The following is a 17,412-nucleotide window of genomic DNA, read 5'->3' on the forward strand; positions in this document are numbered from 1 at the left end:
GAGATGAGGCTGCCTTGCTGGGAAGGAGTAAAGGGAGCTGAGGGTGATTTGGAGGTTCAGTGGTGGGTAGAGGTAAAGGAAAGCGAGGGTGACTTGAGGATTCAGGGCAAGGACGAGATAAAGGGAGGCGAGGGTGGCTTGAGGGATCAGGACTGGGTAGAGTTAACTGGAGGTATGGCTGATTTTAGGGTTTGGGATGGGTAGAGGAAAGGGAGGTAAGGGTTGATTTTAGGGGTAAGGAGTGGAGAGAGGTAAAGGTGAAAAATAAACCTTATGAAATCACTGCATGTTAGATGAGTAAAACATTCTCTAAAGCAGCAGCAAACATTAATCATAAAAACAAATGCGGTTTGTCAACAGGCTTAAAAGAAGGAAGTGTGTATACAGTTTCATCATCAGTAAAAGCGACTGGCGGCTGAAAGAACAAGTTTCTTACTTTCGATAATACCTTATCTGGTAGATACTATCTAGCTCCAGATTCCTTTCCTTAGAATTATCCCTTGGTGTCAGACTGAATCCGGAATTGTTTTGTGAGCAGTACCTCTGTTCGCCGGTAGGTGGCATCGTTCGGCTCCACGTGGCATCAGTGAAGTGACATGCGCAGTGCCTATATAGGTGCCACCCCAGCGTGCTGACATTATCTATTCACAAATTTTCATGCCAGGAGTGCGGAGCCATGAAGAACACTGACCACTGGTTTGGAAAACTAAGGGCCTGAAAGGGGAAAGCCCTGTCCTTAGAAAACTGTTTGCAGAGCGGGGAGGATGGGAGGGTTGGTAAAGAATCTGCGGCTAGATAGAATCTCTGCCAATAAGTTGTTACCGAAGGTAAGTAACTTGTTCATCTGATAGAAACTTCTAGCCACAAATATCTCATCTTAGTATAGATACCCAAGCAATACCTCCCCTGAGGTGGGTCTGCAAAACTATTTCACAACAATAAGTCCTGCACGACCATACAAGCACAGTGCCCATCCTGACTGTACTTGGTGAACGTATGCAGAGAGGCCCACGTTGCTGCCTGGCAGATGTCCAGGACCAGGACTCCAAGTGCTAACACAGTGGTCGCAGCCTTTCCCGTCTTTGCTCCGACACACCCCATGAAGAGTTGGTTGTCCATCCGGAACTCTCTTGTTCACTCAAGGTAGCATGACAATGCTCATTTTTGGGTCCAGTAGGTGCAGACGCTCCTCTTTTTTGGAGGGATGTGGTGGAAAGTAAACAAGTAGGCAGGATGATGGACTGGCCTACATAAAAGGGATTAACTATGTTGGGCAGAAAGGAAGCCCTAGTTCGTAGAACCAGCTTCTCTGGGTAAAGTTTTAAGTATGGAGGCTTGGATGACAAAGCTTGAAGCTCACTGACCCTCTAGGAAGATGTTATCGCCACTAGTAAAACCGTCTTGAGGGTTAGGAGCAGGTGGCATTGGTGGAGGGGTAGTCACAAAGGGGAGGGAGTAGCCCTTCTGGACAATTTAGAAAACCATCAGTCTGATGTTATAGACATCCAGTGGGCAGGTGATGGGAGTATCCTGCCTCCTACTGGTTGCCCATGATGATAAGAGGGCTAATTAAAAGGGTCTGGAGGCTGTGACTGCCGGGGGCGGTGGACTGACCCGACATCTGGCTGCCTGACCCACGGGGTCTGTGTGTACTGCGTCTTCAACCACTCAGAGGCTGGAAAATATGTGCGCTGTGGTGGCTGGGAGGGTATAGAGGTGGCTGGAAACCCCTTTCATGGCCACAAAAGGACAGAAAGGTGTATTGGGGGCAGCGAGCGGCCATGGAAAAGCTCAAGGACCTGGCGGTAGCCCTGTTGTCCTCGAGGCACTCCAGCGCTCAATCCTCCTAGTCTCCAAAGAGATAGAAGCCATCAAAGTGCATGTCCATAAGCAATGCTTGGACATCCCCTGAAAAGTCAGTTGTTCTTAGCTAGGTGTGACGTCAACTTAAGGCCACCATTGAGGAAACTGATCTGTCCAGCAAGTCGGAGGTATTGAGTCCACATCCGATCATGAACTTAGCTGCATCTCCCATCAGCAACCAACAGCCTGGGAGAGTATGGCCCAGGCCTCGTCCGGAACCATGGGCAGCACTTGCGCAAACAAATACCAAATTTCATAGAGCATGGGAGTAATTACCAAAAGGGTACACAGTGTTCAAGGATCACAGTGCCAGGCTGGTGAAAGGAAGCATCTTCTTCCCTAAAGTGTTCAGCTTCTTGGATTGCCTATCTGGTAGAGGGGTAGGGAATGCGCCAGGATTTACATGGGAGGTAAAGTGTTGGAGCACCAACCTCTCCGGGGTAGGGTGTTGTGTGAGGAAAGTGGGGGTTCCCTGGGGAGGGGGCGGCGGTGGCAGGCTATCGTCCTGTTCACAGGATCCCCTCTGCAGGGCTTGGACCAGGTCCCAAGCAGGAGGTCTTTAAGGGCTTCATTAAATGGGAAAAGCGGTTCTAAGGGGGACACTACTCGCTGAAGTATCTCCATCATAACATTAGTCTTGATTGCCACTGAGAGCAGGCTAAGGTCCAGGCTTTCGGGCGCACTTCTCACCAACACTGCAAATGATGCTCCCTTTTCCACAGCCAGGTAGGGGGAGAAAGCATGCCAGTATCTGGAGAAGTGTCCATGCCACTGGCCTCCGCAAAATCCTCGCAGTAGTCCATTTGTGGATCTAAATGGCTAGTATTCCTCAGGGTCCAGTGGCCCCTTCCAATCCTCTCTGTATCCTAGCATGTAGGAATAGGGCACAGGCTCTGGCCTGGAAGACATGGACCCAGTCGGCGCCGGAGACAGTATTCGATGACATCCCTCCAGATCCGTGTCGGAATGGGATCACAATTGGGATGGCACCAGGGAAGGTTGAGGTGGTATGACCAGCGCTGGTCCTGATCCATCTCTGGATCCAAGGGGCCCGCCGGAGCTGCCGCAATGGAACCAGTAGGGTCCCTCCTGAACATGCGAGCTGATAGGCACGCCTGCAGGAGTGAGCCGCTCAAATATGAGGCGCAAGACCTCATAAAACTCTGAGTTGATATGGGGTAGCTTCGGCTCCCGGAAACTCAGGGAAGTGCTGAGCTGACACAGGCATAGGATCAACCGAGGAGCCAGACCTTGAATGTTGATGCTGCTTAATCTCATCGGCCGACGGTGCAGTGGGACTTGGCCAAGTGACCCGATGACTGAGTAAGATGAAGATTTCATGCTCCACGACCGATCATTGGACCTGCCTCTCGACCGCGATCAAGACTGTTGTAGCATCGCATATTGAGCCACCAGGAGTTTAAGGGATAGCTCCCTCTAGGTCTTCGAATTCATCACGCAACAGTAAAAACAGGTCTTCATGTCACAGTCGAGCTCGAGGCACCAGAGGCAAACAAGATGCGGGTCCGTCACTGACATTTAACAGTGACAGGCACACTAGGGCTAGAAGCCGACCTTCCTAGAAGACAATCCTGCCACACCAGGAGAAAATCTCAGTCAAAAGACAGACAAAACGTTGAAAAAATCTCAGTCAAAAAGTAACTGACGGGGTAGCTCTCTCCGAAACTGCGATGACTGGTGCAGAAAGAAAAGAACTGACATCACCGGGCTGGAGTGATGCCTATTTAGGAACAGCGTATGTCACTTTTGGCGCGGATGACGCCACGCTGAGCCGGATGTTGACACCTACCGGCGCCCAGGAGTACTGCTCATGAAAAATTTCCAAATCTAGTCTGACGCCTTGGGATAATTCTAAGGTAAGGAATCTGTGGCTAGAAGTTTGTATCAGATTGTAGGTTTCGGAAACTGGTCGTATGCTAAAAAGTTTGGTTAAGGCTAGTTACTTGGGTTTAAGCGCGAGCTTCAACTTTGATGGTTTCAAGTTGTCTTGCAAGTAAAATTATTTTAAAAAGTACCATAGTCCATGCTTCAGAAAAGAAACACACAGAGCTTAAGTGAAGCCGCCAAGCTCTGACACATGCTCACGGTTAGACCTGGCACCATTGGCGTGGGTCTCCCCTGCATTTTTTGCCTTTGCCTCCTGTTTTTTTGCTGTATGTTGGACTCCATTTTGCTGGTCAAGATAATTTGGGCACTTTGCCACTGCTGTTCAGTGCCAAAGTGCAAGTGATCTCTTTGGAAATTACGGTTATGGATTGTGTTGGATTGGTGTTTCCATTATTGGCTATTTGATTTACTAGTCAGTCCCTAGTACAGTACACCTTGTGTGCCCAGGGCCTGTAAATCAAATGCTGTTAGTGGGCTGCAGCACTGATTGTGCCACCCACAGAAGCAGTCTGTAAAATGTAACTCTGAGCTGCCATTGCAGAGCCTGTCTGCAGTCTGGGACTGCCATGTCGACTTGGCAAGTGCATACACTTGCCAGTCCCTAAACCTTCCCTTTTCTACATATTAGTCACTCCTAAGGAAGGCCCAAGGTACCCCTGTGGACAGGGTGCATTGTATGTGAAAGGTAGGACATGCCCTGATGTGTGTGGCATGTCCTGATCATTAAATACTGCCAATTTCGTTTTTCACCATTGCAAGGCTACCTGCTCCCATAGGACAGAATGGGGAGTTTGTTTATAACAACCTATAAACATAACTGGGCCTGGGAACAAGGTAGAAAAATAAAGTTTAGTATGCCTGAACTCAGAATGTTATAACGCATCTTTTAGTGAGGGTGAAATGGAAAAACAGCAAGCCATCTTGTGTGGGTAACTTCGAGCAAAGACTGATGGACCAACCTAGCAGTGTTACTTGAGAGAAGAAAAGCTTCTGGCACAGGACTAATGTCCCAGTTTTGTTGTTGTATTATTCATTACTTCCTATCTTTGGAGCCAGGGATTCGATAAACCTGTTTTACCACCAGTGTGATAAAAAGGCACCAAAAGTTTTCATTGTCAATAAACAGGCAGGAAACACACTACAACCATTTATGACACTGTCTTACAGCTGTCACTCATGGTGAGCTTGACAAGGGAGGTCAAAAAGACAACAAATAAAATGGCGAACCAAAATGGAAAACAAAAATGGAGGTTATTCATTACTTTCAACTATTACACGTCAAAAATATACACAGGGAAGAAAAAGGTTGAAGGTTCTACTATGGTTGGCTGTCTCAGATGAGACCAAAAATTGGTTGCAGCCAATAGAAAAAAATGCATGTGTTGGAGGAGGGCAAATATTGAATAAAATAGGTCGAAAATATCCTAGGCAGTCAAGAGAGTTTAGGTTAGTTCTTTCCGAAAACAGAAAAATGTGGTTCTGCTCATACTACTAATAGGCAGTTTCTTTAATAAGGGTCTAAGGTTTCTCTAAGATGTAGGGTTCTGACATATCTGAATGTAGAACAGCAGAAGTACCAAGCATTACCTAAATAGGCATTTAATTACTTACTAGAGCTGGCACATGCAAGAAATGTTTACAGAGTAGAAAAGCAAGTTCTATTCACCACAGAGATCCGATCCCAAATAAGGTCAAGAAAATAAAAACAAAGCAAAACAATGGAGAAGACAGCTAAATGGCAGAGTATAAATTAGTTTTTTTCTGCACAAGAACCTCACAGTTTGGTCCGTAGTGCCAAAAGGGATTTCTTTATTAAGGGTTTAAACATTCTGGAAGTTTTGGTGACCTTGACACAACATGTAAAAGAAGAGAGAAATGGAGAAAGGGATATTGAAGGCTCCTGCTCACATAGAATGCCCCCTTCCTGTCTTTAGTTTCCTTCTATCACCGTGTAGAAGGCCTAGTCCTCGCTACATGGACAAGGCAATATAAGTTAGTCCCTTGTAATAGAAGTTTAGATGTTTAATTAAAAACTTGAAGCAAAACACTTAATTTGAACTTTAAAGCACTTTGCAAAAGGTTACCTTTTAGTACAATCACAGGTTTAAGCTGCCTGCCCGCTATTCGAACTACTAGACCCTAGGTGCCCTTGTAGGATAAAGTTTTTTCAGGACAAATTTTTTTAAATATGCTTAGAGGCTCAGAGCTAAAAACCTGAAATATGTATGTATTATTGGTGGAAATTAAAATGCCAACTTCTTACATATTTTTTGATTGTACCACTACTATATATTTGTACTGGGGACTGAGGTAATTGTGCGCAAGGATGGTTGATAGGCAGCACAGTCAAATGAGTCCCAACGCATGTATATTGATTTTCAAGAGGAGATTGAAATTAAATAAAATGGCATGTACATTTGTTAACCTTGCTCTCCCATTGGCTTCTAATTGGGCAGAAGCTGAAGGAAAAACATTAAGCAGGCAACACCGTTAGAGAGGGGGGGCAGTTTTGTATAATAGAGTTGGATGGGTTCCTCAAACAATTATCTGAAAAGGACAGCTCCAACTGTCTATGACCGCAGTTATGTGTTAGGTAACTAAATGGTAACACAGTAGTGGTTTTCCCCTCACTGCTTTCATTCTTGGCAGGTTGGTATGCAGACAGGTGAAGGGTGGCAGATGGACTCTTGGGTTTATGCACACCTCAATTTCTATTGTCGAGTAATGTGGGACTGGCACTGTCATTTGCAGCAGGGATTGTATTTAAATAGAACTATTACATACATGTGTAGCTGTGCTGGAGAATGCAGGAGTTTTGTTCATATCGTTGCATAAAATCTGGTAGTAAGATTCGCTAGGATTATTTGAGATCGGACGTGCCCTATTGAGATAAAAGATAAAACTTTTGAATATATTGAGTAGCAAAGTGTTTAACACACTTGTTCATGTTGAAAAAAGTTGCTAAAATATTTTTTAAAAACATTAATAAAAACACTAGCATCAAGACATAGGCCCTTTAATTACACTGGTCCTCAATTTTGCACGAGGGACATGATTCTATCCGAGCTTAAAATTTTACCGTACAACCATCATCTAGCGATATTATGCATCTCTACTTCTACTTAATTTACTGCTTAGCGGTCTTGCTTTAAAAAAAGGATATCGGAATGGGCGGCTCCCAAAGTTGAAAGCAACAGATTCCTTGAAGGACAGGCTGATTGCTGGGAAGTATGCCATGCCGAAGCCTCTAGAGATATCACTGAATGCTGTGCCCAAGCACACACCATTTCTAGAAGAAAAGGGAAAATAAAAATAAATGGGGGAACATCAAGATTCAAGCAACAGTAGTTATGGAACCTGATAGAACACTTAGGTCAATATAAACATAATGCACCAACCCTCAACTCTTACAGTAAACAGAAATAGGGAATAGCCAGGACTGTATGCTTGATTTTCATCGTTAGCAGATATATATATTAATTTAGTTGGTTCTATTATACAGCAAAGCAAGTCTCCCATTAGTTATTTCAGATGATGTGTATATGCCACAGTTGGACTTCGTCACTTGGCTGAAGTGCACATTAAATTGTAGAAGGGAGAATCCCAATCAAACTTTCGTTAATCACAGTCTTTATTGAATGGTTTTCAACTGTAGTCAAGCTAGAACAGTTCAGTATTAATTTCTCCTACAATGCATGTAGTAAGATTTTGCCCTGCTTTTCTTCAATTAGGCGGTGAGTTCCACAGTGTCAGCACCGGTACCCCCATCAGTATATACAGAACACACTGTGACTAATCGAACCTCAAGGTTTCACCCAGTAAACTATGCTAAACCCAAGAACACTTCCTGCCGGGCCTACTGCCAAAGGGCCTCCGAACAGAGTCAAAGATCACACACCGCTCTGTCTGCTATCATAATGTATGGTGGTTGTGCTTCCTTACTGAACTTTAATTGTGCTCACAAGATGGAAGAGAGAAATACCTTCAGAGAAGCGGCACATTTTATGTGCAGTAGTTCTGATACAGACCAAAGGCATTGTGTCACCATCTCGCCCAGATTATAACCCCATGTCAAAAAGAAGCTCATAACAAATGTAGCCAACAACTGCAGAGGAATTTAGGGTGACCCATAGTGACACTGGAGGGGCACATTCACCAATGGAGGTCTGTGACAACACAGCTGGAAATGTGCACCTCAGCTAAAATACTACTATAATGTTACAGTAACTACTGTCTTAGGTACCAATGAATGGCCCTAATATCCCATCTATTATAGGGTTCTAAAGCCCAGCAGGCAGAAAGCCTGCAGAAGTAGGATCAGAGTCCAAACAGAAATATCTGAATGATATCCCAAACATCTGCAACCCTGTGAGGAGGAAAAGCCTTCATATATGACATGCCAAACACTGCACTAAACTGCAGCTGGTAATGTCGGACCCCCCCCCCCCAACAGTTGAATCAAAGGTAACACCTGTGGGCAGGGGGCATTGGCAGATGGAAGTTAGCACGCCGATTATTCAAAGGCACCCATCAATTCCTTGCACTGAGGTCCAGCCTCTATCTCAGGGGTACAATTTGAACTTGTCCTGTGAAAACGAAGAGATTTATTCGCCAAATTCCCATCCATCCATCCATATTACTGGAGAATACGGATATAAAACATATAAATTCTGTGACACTCTCCCCCATGGACACCACTTATACAACCCCTTACTTCAGTAGGGCCAGTACCTCCAAATACAGGATTAAATTGTGTGCCAGAGAGCACTTTCATTCAAATGAGGTGCGGTCTGTTGGTGAAGACCATAAAGAAAGGACATAACCATAGCAAATAACCTGAAGACTCCAGTGATCTGTAATGATAGTATCCCAGTTGGTGGTGAAGTGGAAGACCTTTCTAATACCAGAAGCTAGAGGAGGTGAGAGAAATGGGGAGTGTGGGTAGAGTCAAAGAGAATTTGAGGTGGCAGAGCCAGTGAAGATGGAGCTGCTGATGTTGCTGGTGTCCATTAGGTCCACTCCTGCACAAAAGGAGTAGTAAAGTTACGGAGGGGTCGGACCTGCTGGGAAGGTGGAATTTATCATGAGGGCTGCCCCCTTGAGAAGCCCTGAAATCAATAATACTGATGGTGGAATGGCTTCACTTGGAAGGCCAAGCCCAGTGACTGTGCCATGGAGTGGCTATTTTTAAAATGTTCCAGGGAGAAGTCAGCCTTTGCCTTGAAGAGCCATTCTTCAACGAATGGAATGTTCATCACTGCCACTGGGAAATATCGGTAAAATACTGTAGTCAGATAATGAGTCAAGCCATGTGTCATCAGAATTCAGGCAGTACTTCAGGATTTGCTTGGAGGTATACAAACCATCACTCACCAAGTTTGAGCAGGGCTCATGAAGACTGCTTATGGCCATCTTAGCAAGCTGCCGAAAGGCATGGACACACTGCCAACACAGAATGTGGCATTGGCAACATGCAGAGCTAATCTGTATGATGCAAAATGTTTTCTGCCTCTGAAGTTAAGTCCTTTAGACAAACAACTCACAACCTGTAGGAGCAGTGAGCAAAATGCATTGTGTTCCCTTTGGAACTACTGAACTTTCTGGTGAAGGATTTGTCATAGGGATCTGAAGGTGCAGGCTGATGGCACCGTGCGATTTTCATATGAACTACAGGGCCCAATGAAGGGTTTCTCATAAGGAGCAGGATCAGGCACCAAAAGACCTTCACCGAACAGCAGCAAGGGTTTCAGAGCCACCAAAGACAGCTACATGATTTCCATCAAGGCACTGGACTTTGCCTCAGTAGTCGGTGAAGGTAATTCAAGTGACTCGGATGCTTTCTGTAGCACAGCTCAGAAACAAAACCACCCTCTGAAGGAGGCCTACATGAATAAGGAATGTAGATCTCTAGCAAAGTGTTGTGGTTAGAAGCATTTTTGAAGGTCTAGGCAAAAGGCAACATCTGTGTGGTAACGAGGGAGGAGATCAATAGTTATCAGTATCCAAATCATCTTAATCCATACAGTCATAATTCCTGTTCGAATGTTTTGATGTGGAATAGTCTGAACCAAAGGCCTCCTTCAGTTGAGTAAAACTGTGATAAATAGAGAGGCACTGCTACGGGCTGAAACTCAAAGGGTGCTCAAATTTTATCTCTTACCACTCAAATAATGTCTGTCAACTTTGATGGCTGAGGTGGTGGCAAAGATAGCCTAGATGTTGGCACTGGTGATGACATCATTGGAGGATCCAAAAGCGAAAAGGTTGGTGTTGTATTGAGCAATGGCATCCTCAGGGGCAGAGGCAATAATGGAACCTGTCAAGGTACAGAATCAGGTGGCCACTGGGTTAAACCTGCCAAATCTCCAAACCCACAGAAACAAGGCTCCCTTAGAGGAATTTGGATCCATCCTGAAAATGTTCACAATCTTCTATTGAAAGGCCTTGGCCTGGGAAGGATTAGCGGGTGGGACTGGAAACTCCTGTTTAATCTTTTAGAGGAACGTGATCAGCTTTAATGAAGGGAAAACACAAACGTCAGTGAACAATACCAATAAGTCTTCAAAAGGTCATGAGAGGAAGACTATTTTTTCATTCTCATTCTTCTCCTTCCTATGGGTTTCTTTTGAGGCAAGATCCCTTGGGAATATTGCTCCCTATTAGAGGAGTTCCCTGAGGGAGGAGAGAGGGATAATTTTTGAGTACCCTTACAAGTCTTTGCCAGGAATAATTTGTCTTCCATCTTCCTAAAAGCCTTAGGGGGCATGGACAACCAACAGTCATAGACCGATAATTTGTGGTCAGATCCCAGACACTAAATGCAGGTTTTGAATGGATCAGACAAGGACATTTCCTAATGACACCATAGCATGCTTTAAACCCCAAGACTTTAGGAGGGGGCATCTAATCTAGCTGCTGTTGAATTGGCTAAGGAGTTTTGTCAGTCAAGCTGATGAAAAGCTCTTGACCTGCGCCAAAGCAAAAGAGAACAGGAACTGATGACAGCCTGTGCCACATACAGCTGGATGTCATCACATCCAGGTTGGATGTCTGGCAGTGCTGGAGACCTATTGCTGGTGAAAACGTTTTTATGATCCAGTCTGGTGTCGAGAAGACATTGATGTGGTGAAGAATCTGCAAGAAAAGTATCCATCAGAAGCAGATTATACACCACGTGAAAGGACCCTATGGTACTCCATGAATATGATCCTCAGATTAATCTGAGAAGACGGCTACTACAGAAAACACAGTCAAGGCCATGTAGGTGACATTGAAGGGCCTGATGGAGTGTTGAGCTTTAGCGATGCATGGCCAAACAGAAGAGGCAGAGTCTGGAATGTCCCTCAGAGGAGACTTCTGCTGTGATGTAGGACATGCTTTCCTTAGGTCCAGCACAATTGAGGGCATCACCATGATGGATGGCAAGTCCGAACAACTTGATAATCTGCACTAGGACTCCCCACCTCAGAATGATGATAGTTGCTGCATAGATTCTTGCTGAGGCAATGGAGGACAAGATGAATTAGATGCATGGAGACTTGCTCCTATGATTGTGGCAACACAAAAACTGGTGATTCAGCTTCTCTCCAAGGTTTGCAGCAGCAATACAACAGGGGGGGAGGGGCACAGTGCTGGTCATTTTGATGTCTGCAGTGCGGAAAGGACAAGTTCTGAGGATGCTGATTATGACTGTACACCTACAGGAACAGAGATTCCAGTCCTTTACCAATCTGCACCCAAGTACGCTGAACAAGAAGGGGGGAGTTGTAAGGGACACAGAAGGAGATAGCAGATAAGGTCCAGTGAGATCAATGGGTCTAATTACAAGGAAAGTACTATGTGCTCTCTCTAAATGAGACTGTCAGTGTATTTTTGGACAATCTTAAGGCAGACACTAGATGATGGTATACCGAATTATGTAGGGATGTTTTCGGAGGTGCTCTGGTGGAGGGGTAATTAACAAGGATGGTTGGGTCCCTCTTTTGGGGGCGGACAGCTTGATTCCAGGATTGATGGCGATGTTTGCATTTTTTTCCCTTCATTGTCTCTCTGCGGTCTTCTTTTCCCCTGTATTAAATCCACTTTGGTATACTGTGATGTGTTATTTGGAGGTATAACCCACAGCTGGTCGAATAGTAAATAAGTGCCATTCTATAAATGGATCAAATAGTTGGATGCTGTTTTACAACTGTAACAATCTGGTTTTGTTGTATGCAAGCTGACCTTTGCCTATGTTGAATAAAACAGATTTAAATCTAACATTTAGAGAGATCTAATTAGTTTGGCTGACTAGAACAGAGGCTGAAGTAAGGATTTTTTTTTTTAAGAATGAACTAACACCCATTTGGCTAGGAACCCAATCACTAAGTCTGAGCTGCCCACCATCAGCAAGGCGCGCCTCACAGACCTGTTGATTAAAGTCAAATCAGGCTCACCCAATGATACATGTCCCCCATAGATCCTAAAAGAAGTCTTCTCCCGCTTCTCTGGCTCAGCATTAACTCTCCCCAATGAGTCTCTGAGCCAAGGTGTGGTAGCTAGCTTTTTAAGGAGGTGATAGTACTCCCACTATTAAAGAAAGCTGGTGATGACCTAAATGTCCTGAAGAACAAACACCCCATATCCTTACTACCATACCTCGCAAAGGTCCTGAAAGCAAATGTTGCTAGATGCTTATGTTCCTTCTTAAGAGGACTCACACTTTCTTGACTCGCATCAAGCAGGCTTTCAGCCAGCCCACTCTACTGAAGCGGTTATCGTCTCAGTCGTAGATTACATGCAGGAAGTGACTGATAAGGGTACCACTCATGCACTTAGATCTCTTGGCAGCCTTTAACACAGTCAACCACAAACCTCTGATCGACCATGTCAGAGCCGCTAGCCTCCAGAACACGGTGCTCAAGTGGATCACCTTTTTCCCGAAGGACCGCGTCCAGTCGTGTCGTCTATCCCCCTTCGGCTCACCCAAAGTCCCACTTACCTGGAAAGTGCCCTAGGGATAATCTCCTTTACCCCACCGGTTCAATTTGTACATACGCCCCCTTATGTACTCCTTGAAAGAGATGAAGGTTAGAATTTACAATTACGCCGATGATATGCGATTACTGTTCGATATTGATAATTCATCTAAATCTACTTTTCAAAACATAATGCTATTCATCCGCGACTGAATGAATAGCATTCAACTCGAATTAAACTCCGATAAGACTGATCTTCATCATCTCTAGCAGGCATTACTTGTGGAACCCCACATTTTGGCCAGCCACCATCACTTTATTTTGGCATTAAGAAACAGTCATAAAAGCACATTACAAGCATAGAAAACATCATTAAAACATATCTCACGATCTTCTCAATAAAACAAGTGTACAAACAGCCAATAGAATCTTTTTTATTTTAAAAAAAATCACTGAACTCAGCAAGCAAGGTAAGGGAGTCCATCCATGAAGCTCAATGCCCCGCAATCATCGCATAGGCAAGTCAATCTAACAGGATCAGGCTATCAAAACAACATTTGTTTTCTCTTGGCACTAGCTCTGGCCCCAGTGTCAGTGCCCGCACTACCGGATTGCGGCTCCGGGCTCCATCCCACGTGGGAGCCCACGCCACGAGTGCTCGTGCTGTCTGGCCTGCCCTTCCTGGTCCTTCCGCCCTGCATTGACTGTGTGACTGCCTGGCTGGGACCCTGATGCTCTCGATACTCCGGAGGTACCGCGGTGAGTGGGGTGTTGCCGCTCTGTCTATGTGCGCTCCAGACCAGGCCTAGAGACTACCTCTGCTCCCCGGCCTTGCTGCGACCTCCCCCCTGCTGAACTGTTGTGCCTGGCCCCTGGCTAGGAGCCCCTCTGGTGTAACCGGATCCTAGCGACTGCCTGTGGGGGTGTGTGGGGGAGGTCCCGCACACCACTTCAACTACCAACTGGTAAGCTGCCCCTCGCCTGGGGACGTTTGGCCTTCTGCGACCCCCATTCTACATATAGCACCTTTAGACAAGAGTGTGTGGCATGGGTCCCTTACCTTTTGTCGCTTTGTTGCTGCCCCCCCCTAGTCCATCCCCTGCCTCCCTGTTGTTCCTCCTCTGCTGCGGGGCCCTTGGTCCCTTCGGACGCTGCTGGTATGCCTCCCAAGCACAGGGCCACTAAGGACACGGATTCCGTGGCCGCCCACAAGAATCCAGTTACTTCCCTCTGGTCCAAGACGCCGGCGCATACACAGGAGGATTCCAACGCTTCCTTAGCGCCCTCTGGATTGCCCACCACAGACGTATCGATCACTCAGGCCTTTATGTCATCCTTTCTACAAGACAAGACTCTGACAAGTTTTCAAGGCTGGGCTCCAAGACATTCGCAGAGAGGTTACGGAGATAGGCGACAGTTGATGGTCTTGAACGCACAATGGATACCAGGACGGAAGACCTAGACCATCTCTGGAAGAAGGTGTCTAAACTTAAGACCAAAATATTACCCTACAACTGAAGCAGGAGGATTTGGAAAACCGCAGTCATCGGAATAACCTACGCATCAGGGGAGTTCCAATGGGGACGGAGGAACAAGTTACTTACCTTCGGTAACGCTTTTTCTGGTGGATACAGTATCTGCCTGTGGATTCCTCACGTTTTGAATACCTCCTGCGCCAGGATTCCACAGAAATTCTTTTCTTAGCTCTCCCACGTCGACGAGGACGTCATAATAGCACTGCTCCGCTCGCGACTCCATATGACGTCATCGGAGCCATAAGAAGACCTCGTCGGCGTGCTGACGTCAGTTCCACCCATTTTTCCCGTGCCTTCGAGGCAAACGGGCGGACCGACACATTTCACTCAGCATACAAAATATATATATATATATATATATATATACACACACATATACATATATACACAAATGCAAGCACAGATCGTATACCTGATAATAGCATGGAAAAAGGGCAACAGACCAAGCATTTCCCACTATCAAAGCATAAGCATGAAAAAGACATTAAAAACATTCATGTCATCAAACAGCTGTCGCTGGACGCGGCCAAACCCCTCTGGCGCTCCTCGGTGGCCAGGGTGTATGGATGGGGTGACAAGAATGGCTCGCTCCTTCACCGCCTGGCTATGTACCCTAGGGCGAACCGTATAATCCCTGAAATAGCGGCACATTGGAAATGGCACAAGCCTTTGCCGCCTACTACCACAAGCTTTACGAGGCCCGAACCCCATCCCTGTCCCTTACGGATCTGATGGACGTGGAGGGTGGCCGCCTACAATGTGTGGACACCGCCGCTCAGGTCGATCTGGATCGCCCCATTTCCCGCGAGGAAATTGGTGATGGAATCGCTCGTGTCATTCGGCAAGACACCGGGCCCTGATGGCCTTCCTCAAGAATACTATTCCCAATTCTGGAATGTTCTCATCCCCCACATGGACGCGGTATTTCGCGAGGCGGTGGAGAAGGGCTCCTTCCCTCAAGAAACGGACATTGCCACCATTGTAGTCCTTCCGAAATCCCAACACCCCTCGCCACAATGCGCAGATTACCGCCCCATTTCCCTTATCAACACTGAGGTCGAACTGTTCGCCACCCTCCTTGCCCAGCGCCTCAAACCTCATCTGTCTACGTTGGTCCACCCTGACCAATGCCGGTGTATGCCCTATCGCGGCACTGTCTTCGCAGACTGCCCTCTGCCTTGGCCCACCGCCACCTCCTCACCCCATACCTAGCGCTTCTCCTGGTAGACTTTGAGAAGGCCTTGGACTCGGTGGACTGGGGCTTTCTCCACGATGTACTTGACATGATGGGACTCGGTCCCCGCTTTCGGGCCATGGTCAAGGTTCTGTACGCCCTCCCGAGGGCTCATGTTCTTGTAAACGGAGTCCTGTCGGAGCCCTTCTCGGTCTGTAGAGGGACAAGGCAGGGCTGTCGCCTTTCTCACCTGCTTTTCGCCTTAGTGATGGAGCCCTTGGCGGCCTTGATGCGGTCTTGCGATCAGGTGCGGGAATGGGAGTGGCCCAGCGCTCAACCGGATAAAATCACCCTCTACGCGGACGACGTCCTTATCTAACTGGCAGATCCTGCCCGGTCCCCACTGTTTACGTATCTTGCAGTCCTTTGAACAGGCCTCCGACTGAATCCCCACAAATCGATCCTAGTTCCCCTTCACCTCTCACGGGAATGCTTTGACTGGCAGTCCGAAATACCTCTACGTCATCAAACATTCAAATACCTAGGGATCTGGGTGACCTTGCTGCCTGAGCTCAGCTGGGCCCTTAATGTCACTCCGCTGCTACAGCGGGCCAGGACGGACCTCCAGCGGTGGCAGTCGCTACCCCTCAAACCCATGGGGAGTGTGGCCCTTTTTAAGATGGTGCTTCCCCACTTTCTTTAGATGCTTCAGAACACCCCCATGTGCTTTCCTAGGGCCTAGTTCTGTGAACTTGACGGCTTAGCCAGCAAGTTCTTATGGGGAAGGGGTAGGTCCAGGCTAGCGCTCAGTACTTGCAGGATCCCCTCGTTCGACGGGGGGTTGGGGATGACTCACCTTTACCTATACTACTTAGCCACATGACTTCTTTCCATACATGACTGGTTCAACGGGGGGTGGTCTGACCCGGCCTATAGGCTTAAACTAGGGGAGCTGGGCCTCGCTAGAATCCAATCCTTTCTATATCAGACCCCGATTCCATCCAGTCTTCCGGAGGTGACGTGCTCGGTGTTACTGGCCTGGCGGGCAGCACTGCGACACACCAACTGGACACATACACTGACCCAATGTACACCCTTGTGGCATGGGACGTGGCTCAGGGAGGTGACCGGGCTTCAGGGAGTCGAAGCTTGGGATCTCATAGGCATTACGCAGCTTGGGGATGTGTGGGTGGGGGATCATATGCGTTCCTTTGAAGATCTCCGAACCAGGTACTCACTGCGCCACTCGCAATTTTTTCGCTACCTCCAGCTGCGACATGCCCTACGCTCACATCTCATAATAGGCACGAGGTTGCCAGACCATAGCCCGCCTGAAGCCCAGATTATGTTTGGGGACTTGGGGAAAGGTGGCATTTCCCGCATTTACCGTACACTGATTAACAATACCCCGACTTCCTTGGACCGACTGCGGACGCAGTGGGTGGACTGGGTGGGCCCCTTGGAGGAAGAAGACTGGCGTGATGCCCTTATGGCCCCCAGAACGGTCACTGCCTCCGCTAGGCTGCCCTTGGTACAGCTCTATTATCTACATGCCGCATATCTCACCCCTACACGCCTTCATCGCGCAGGGCTTAGTCCGTCCTCAGCCTGTACCAGGTGTGGATATGACCCTGCTGATTTCCTCCACATGGTTTGGGCTTGTCCCCTCTTGGCGGGATTTTGACAGGGCATCGAAGAAGAACTCTCTGAGGTCCTGGAGTGGGAGGTTCCGCACAACCCTAAACACATGCTCCTGGGCATCACTGATGGGCTGGTCGGGTCACGCAACGAAAAACTGTGCTTTACTACAGCTATGGTGGTAGCTAAAAAAAGACATTGCGGCCTCTTGGAAATGCCCCGAACCCCCAGGTGTGGGGCATTGGCGGAATGGAGTGGACTGGTGCACCACACAGGAGAAAGTCATGTATGCAGCACGTGGTTGCCTCAAGAAATACCACAGAATTTGGGGGAAATG

At 47.2% G+C, this 17,412-nt stretch overlaps 1 protein-coding gene across 2 annotated transcripts in view; it reads right to left on the minus strand.

Annotated features, from left to right (window-relative positions):
• Positions 1 to 17,412, minus strand: part of RNF123 (ring finger protein 123) — a 1,761,234-nt gene that overhangs the window by 1,390,006 nt on the left and 353,816 nt on the right. For both annotated transcript variants that reach the window (XM_085625036.1, XM_085625035.1), the window contains exon 10: positions 6,935 to 7,060. In XM_085625036.1, coding sequence (XP_085481162.1) covers positions 6,935 to 7,060 — 126 coding nt within the window. The remainder of the gene's footprint in view (positions 1 to 6,934; positions 7,061 to 17,412) is intronic.

This window comes from Triturus cristatus, chromosome 9 (genome assembly GCF_964204655.1).
Source record: "Triturus cristatus chromosome 9, aTriCri1.1, whole genome shotgun sequence".
NCBI classification, from domain to species: domain Eukaryota; kingdom Metazoa; phylum Chordata; class Amphibia; order Caudata; family Salamandridae; genus Triturus; species Triturus cristatus.